This window comes from Mastigoproctus giganteus, chromosome 12 (genome assembly GCF_048544385.1).
Source record: "Mastigoproctus giganteus isolate SK-2022 chromosome 12, ASM4854438v1, whole genome shotgun sequence".
NCBI lineage: Eukaryota > Metazoa > Arthropoda > Arachnida > Uropygi > Thelyphonidae > Mastigoproctus > Mastigoproctus giganteus.
This window is the reverse complement of record NC_143586.1, coordinates 148,722,839-148,728,838: the sequence shown is the minus strand read 5'-3', so window position 1 is coordinate 148,728,838 and position 6,000 is coordinate 148,722,839. Positions and strand designations below refer to the sequence as shown.

At 38.2% G+C, this 6,000-nt stretch overlaps 1 protein-coding gene across 1 annotated transcript in view; it reads left to right on the top strand.

The window, feature by feature from the left end:
• The first annotated feature begins 4,663 nt into the window (after positions 1-4,663).
• The window catches only part of LOC150077502 (protein lin-9 homolog), a 191,490-nt gene continuing 190,153 nt past the window's right edge, over positions 4,664-6,000 (top strand). Inside the window, exon 1 of the mRNA XM_090385923.1 lies at positions 4,664-4,674. Coding sequence (XP_090242049.1) covers positions 4,664-4,674 — 11 coding nt within the window. The remainder of the gene's footprint in view (positions 4,675-6,000) is intronic.

Sequence of the window (6,000 nt, the reverse complement as noted above, 5' to 3'; positions counted from 1 at the left end):
TATTGGTACACATGTGCAATGCTGCAAGCCATAAGCGCTGGCAGTAATCACTTGAATAGTCAATGATTTCAATATCCTATTGGAGATTAAGATTGTGCTGTTCAATCCAATAATGCTCGGTGACTGCAGAGCATTCAAAATTAGCGGTTTGCAGAACCACCTCATGCTCAGAAACCCGGTCTTTCAACCTTCTACCAGACTCACCTACATAACATCCCCCACAGTCAGGACACATAATGCGGTATATGGAACCACTCCGTAGGAAAGGGGGAATGGGTGTTTTCACCTTAGAAATAATAGACTGTAATTTCCTCCCCAGAAGTTGCACACGTCGTATACGATGGAGACCCATCATATACGCTTACACCCTATTATAGAATGTGCTGTATTGCAGTGTGATGATTGTTATTTGGTTTTTAGGAGCATTAACAACTAAGGCCATATTGTTCTGGGAATATGCGGTGGTCATTCCCTTACCTTTCCGCATCCTCCGTATTTGGTGGTCACGGGCTCGAACCCCGGCCTAATCAAGAAGCGTGTGCTACGCACTGCTGCTCCTGCTCGCCTGGCTATGGAGGCACCGCAGTGTGTTGAGTGCTGGTGGTCATTATGTGTACGCAATTCTGTTCTACCGACACTAGACTCGTGATACATGATCATGTCCAGCTGACTCTTGCTATTGCAACCATCAATATATACTGAAGTACACCAGTCACCGACTAGCTGATGAAGAGGCACTTCATCTCGAAAGAAAGTGTCTTATGTATTTTAACACTTTTATTATATTGTATTTTAATGCTTTTATCTTTTTTTATTTCTGTTTTATCTTATGTATATATCATTTATTTATTTTAATAAATTTTTTTAACTGGTTAATCTGTCGTCACAAGAAACTTGGATGATATGCAACCCAACGTGCAAGACCTGTTTTCTAAAGAAAAAAACTGCCATACTTCCTACTATTTAAGAGATAAACACCTCTAAAAGAAAAAAAACACCACTTGGGATAATTCTACACATGCACGAAAATGGATGGATGGACGAAGGTGGAATGAAGAAATGGATAGAAAAGGTGTGGAACCGAAGAAATGGAGCATTGATGAAAAAAAATTCACTTTTGGTGTTGGATCACTTAAAATCTCACATCACAGATTTAATTTTAAAAAAAGTATACAGAAAGGCATAAAGCTAACCGAGCAATTAGAATCTTATTTTTTGAATTCAGATTCTTCGACTGAAAGGAGCCCAAAGTTTAAAAGAGAGCTTCAAAAATGCTTAGTTCCATACAATGAAATTACAAAGATCTATCAAGCAAACAAACCCAGATTAATGAAATTTTAAAGAGAGCAGAAGATACAAGAAATCTACAATGGTGTATTTTTGTCAGTTTTGTTAACGAAATGGTGTATTTTTGTTAGCTCTTGGAATGTAACCTCCCTTTTTGTACTGGTTCTTAGTCCTGTGTAACACGGTTTCGCACTACATGAGATTTTATAGGAACTTAACTACCATGTTATACAAGGGTTACCTGTAGTTTAAAACGTCAGCAAATGGTCATTTTGTGGTGCACAGAAATAAAACTATAATTTTCTTGAAAATACCATTGCCAGAAATCTGATTAATTACTTGCCTGATTTAGTTTGTAAGTTTACCTAATATATTTTTTATAATAAAAAATTATAATATACAACTAGAGTAATTTATTTAAAATAGAAATGTACTTTAAAAATTTGTGACAAATCAATCTTATGACATTAATTTTTTTAACATAGCTAATATACTGGGAAAGGCTGCCAACATCTAGTTTAATACACTGTAGTACATGACAATACAATAAGATTGCAGGGAATATTTCAGTGCAGAAGTTGAAATAAAATAAAATTTGTGCACTTTACTATGTTCACTTTTTAGTCATTGGGAACTGTTATGCTTCCACTGAAGCCTGATGCTGAGCACTCAATATAAGGCTTGGGTCTATGTTCAACCTAAAAATAAATTGTACTATTCATGGTTATGTCTAAGTCGCTAATGCCTTTTTAAATTTGTGTAGTATTACCTGAATAGGTGAATCCACAAAAAAATTAAATCCCAGGCACTGCGAGGACAGCTACTGATTTCTCATTAGCTGATGGATGGTTTTTGCTGTGAATAATCTATTTTACTTAAGTGGACAGCCAAGTGGTCATTTCTTTTATATATATATATATATATATATATATATTTTTTTTTTTTTTTAATCCCTGCTGGAAATGTAATTTCCATCCCATCTGCTGTGGGAAACATTATTGAAATAGCTTCTCCATAGGATAAAGCACTGCAAAACTGGATAAAGCATTTTGCTTTATCCAGTTTGCAGTGACAAATTCAGTTGCTTGTACAGTGTGACCTTTTGCTTGCTGTGAAAAGGTTCTCCACTGCATCAGTGAATATACAATTCATGGAAGCAGTTTTAAAGCAAACACTTTCAAATGGGAAAAGTCCTAGTTGCATCATGACAAAATAGTAATGAAAGTGAAACATGCTGTTATGCTGTGAAGCTTGCAGGCTTTACTTGTGAGAGTTATTGTTATATATTTTTAAAATAATTTCTGTATGACTGTACATAATACTCAGAACGATTAATTAAATTCTGGAAGCACTGATGATACTGTTCTAAAGTGCCCTTCAGTTGCTGCGTCACCTGGATGGCCTTAATATCATTGAAATGTTGTTCTTTGAGCATCCTCTTAATTTCAAGGTATCGGATCTTACATTTATATTTAAATGTACACTGAGAGGGCAGAAATCATGGGATAACAACTAGTAATGGGTAGGCCCACCTTTCGCCCTGATAAGGGCAGTCACACAATGAGGCATTGAGTCCACTAGTTCGTGAAAGCGTTCCACAGGTATATTTCCATTCATGCTTGCTGCACGGCGGTCCATAATTCCATTGCATTCCTGGGTAAAGGATCCAAATATCGAATGGACAGTTCCACAGCATCCCAAAGATGCTCCATAGGATTCATGTCCGGTGAACGGGGAGGCCATTCCATTATGGTAAAATCTGCGGAATGCTTTTCAAACCATGTTCAAGTCACCACAGCTCTGTGGGGAGGCGCATTGTCCTGCTAGAAGAGTCCATTGACCTGTGCATGCACAATGACCATGAAAAGATGCAGATGGTCTTCAAGGATAGACACATAACCTGGACCGTTCAGATATGCATCTAGACGTAACAGAGGTCCCAACGTGTGCCAGTTGAACATGCTCCAGACCATCCACCTGCCTGAAGAGTTGTTCCTTGTTGACACGATGGATGCATAGCTTTGTGCAGTTTCCACCAGATACGCACCCTCCCATCCACTTGAAATAACCGTAAACGGGACTCATCGGACCAGGAGACCCATCTCCAATCATCCAAGGTCCAGTGCTGATGTTCTTTTGCCCAGTTGAGGCATAGAGTCCTGTGTCATGGTGTTAGCAATGGGACTCTGGTGGGTCAGTAGCTCCTATAACCTATTGCAGCTAATGATCACCTGATGGTCTTGGTGGATACTTTTTTGCCATTCCCTTGTTGAAGTCGGGGGTAATTTGTGCCACTGTTGCTCTCCAGTTGGCTGAAATAATGCGAGACAGATGTCGACGGCCACGTTCATCCACTACCTTTCTCCCCTCACAGTGCAGTCCACGATGAGATGTTATTCCAGAAATGGCATATTCCCGATACACTCTTGATACTGTTGAATGGGGATAGTACAATTTCTGTACCATCTCCGCAGTAGAGTGACCCATATGTCAGGCACCCTCTATTATCCCTCTTTCAAAATCAGTTAACTCACGACATTTATCCATACTGACACCGAATTACCATTTACGTGAATGAAGTGATGCAGCGTACCTATATACCTGCCAAGTGGTGGGTTTGTCCACTAGTGAGATGGGCAACAGCATCACTTTTCCCAGGAACCTGGTATCCTATGAATTCTGTTCTTTCAGTGTAATACATTGCACTATTTAAAAAAGATATGTATATGTGCAATTTAAAAATGTTTTGCGGATGTTTGGTATTCATGTTAGTCACTCAACACGTTTATGTTGTGTAGTATCTAGGGGGCTGGCAGTAGTTCAGAATTGACCTTCTGTGTGTTCATGGCAGGTGGCAGACTTTGTGATCTATATCTTAGACTTTTAACATAATCTGAATTGGTAGAAAACAGTCAGATAAATGCAGCTATAAATGTCAAGGGCCAGACAAATTGGGGGGGGGGGAAATCATGGCTGTTGTCACTGCTGCTGATGGGAGCTCTCTAACAGCAGTTTTCTGAAATCTTGGCTTGGAGACAATTCCAGCCAGTGGCCCTGAGGTATCTGAATCAATAATAGTTAGGTGGCATTGAACCCCTGGAGTGTTAGTAAGGGTTGATATCCTCAGTTGTGGTGGGAGTTTCGCTTTCTATTTAGCCAACTTCAGCAGAAAGTATTCAGTTGGGAAATTGGTGTCAGAAGTTGAAATTTTGGGTGTATAAAGCAGAGGTAGGTGGATAATTCAGCTAACATATTTAGCTGTTGTAGCTGAATCAGGGACATAATAAAAATGCTGCTTTGCCATCCATTGGAGGAGATGTGGCATTTGCAAAAAAATTTGTATAGCTGGTTGGAGAAACTGAATTTGGAGTCAAATATGATCCTGAGGTATGTGTGTGAGAGGAGGTGCCTGGATGGGAATGCTGTAACTGAAAGTGATAATTGAGGGGTGCAAATGGAATTAGATTTCATTGGGTTTCATTTTCAGCCCAAACTGGCTCAAGTAGCTAGCTATTTCAATGAACTTGGCATTGATGACATTGGTGGAATTTTAACTATTATAGAAAAAATCATCAGATAACTTTCTGACTCATCTTTTATATTATTAGACAGGCATTATTTTCCATCTGTCAGAAGGGGCGCCTCCGTAGCCAGGTGAGCAGGAGCAGCAGTGCATAGCACACGCTTCTTGATTAGCCCGGGGTTCGAGCCCGTGACCACCAAATACGGAGGATGCAGAAAGGTCAGGGAATGACCACCGCATATCCCCCGAGCAATATGGCCTTAGTTGCTAATTCTCCTAAAAACCAAATAACCATGTGTAAGAAGGAATACTTTTCCATTTTTAAGAACTCTTAGAAAAACTTCCCTTTTCTCTATCTCTCTCTCTCTTTCCCCCCCCCCCTTTTTTTTTCACCCATATTTTTATTGAAGTGTTGAACTTTATTGCTGTGATCAGAAACTAAGCAAATTATGCAAAATTGTTTTCTGTTATCCCCTCCTAAAAATTAGTCCTTTTTTGTTGAATAATACTATTTTGCTTTTTCTGGTGATAATAAGGTATCTGTTTTTTCAGATTTAAATAAAAAAATCAAAAAATCCTAGTGGTTTTAGAGAGTTTAATCTTGAGTTGTGTGTTGGGGTCAGTTTAACTCCAACATTACTTTAGTATTTTGTGCTTCATTTACTCCATCCACACAGTAGTAATGACTGTTTGTTTTTTTGAAAATGTTTTCTTTGAATTTGCCACTGAACATTCAAGAAATATGTTAAATTTTGCACAATTATGAAAAATTCATGATTAAATTAAACGTAATATATATCCATGTGTTGATTGGCATCTGTCATGTACAGTTATTGATAGCAAGCTCACTTCACTATTGTGTGCTTTCCTCCAATTAGTAGTGCCCTCCAGTTTCATGAGATTGATGTAGTGTCTGAAATCAAACTCTTGGCACACCACTCACTACACATTTCATACAGCATATGTTCCTGTTATTGACTGGTTGCCACCTAATTGCAGCATTCATTGAATTTATATATTTGGCACCAACAGATCTAAAGGGAATTTTAATTTCAAAAATTAATTAAAAATATATGTTTTTAACATAGAACATGGATTTTTCACAGTATTCAGAAAACATTGAAAATAAAGCTGGCATCAGAAAACAAGTTTGGATTATTTTTTTGCTGAATTTCCAAAAGTTTGTGTGT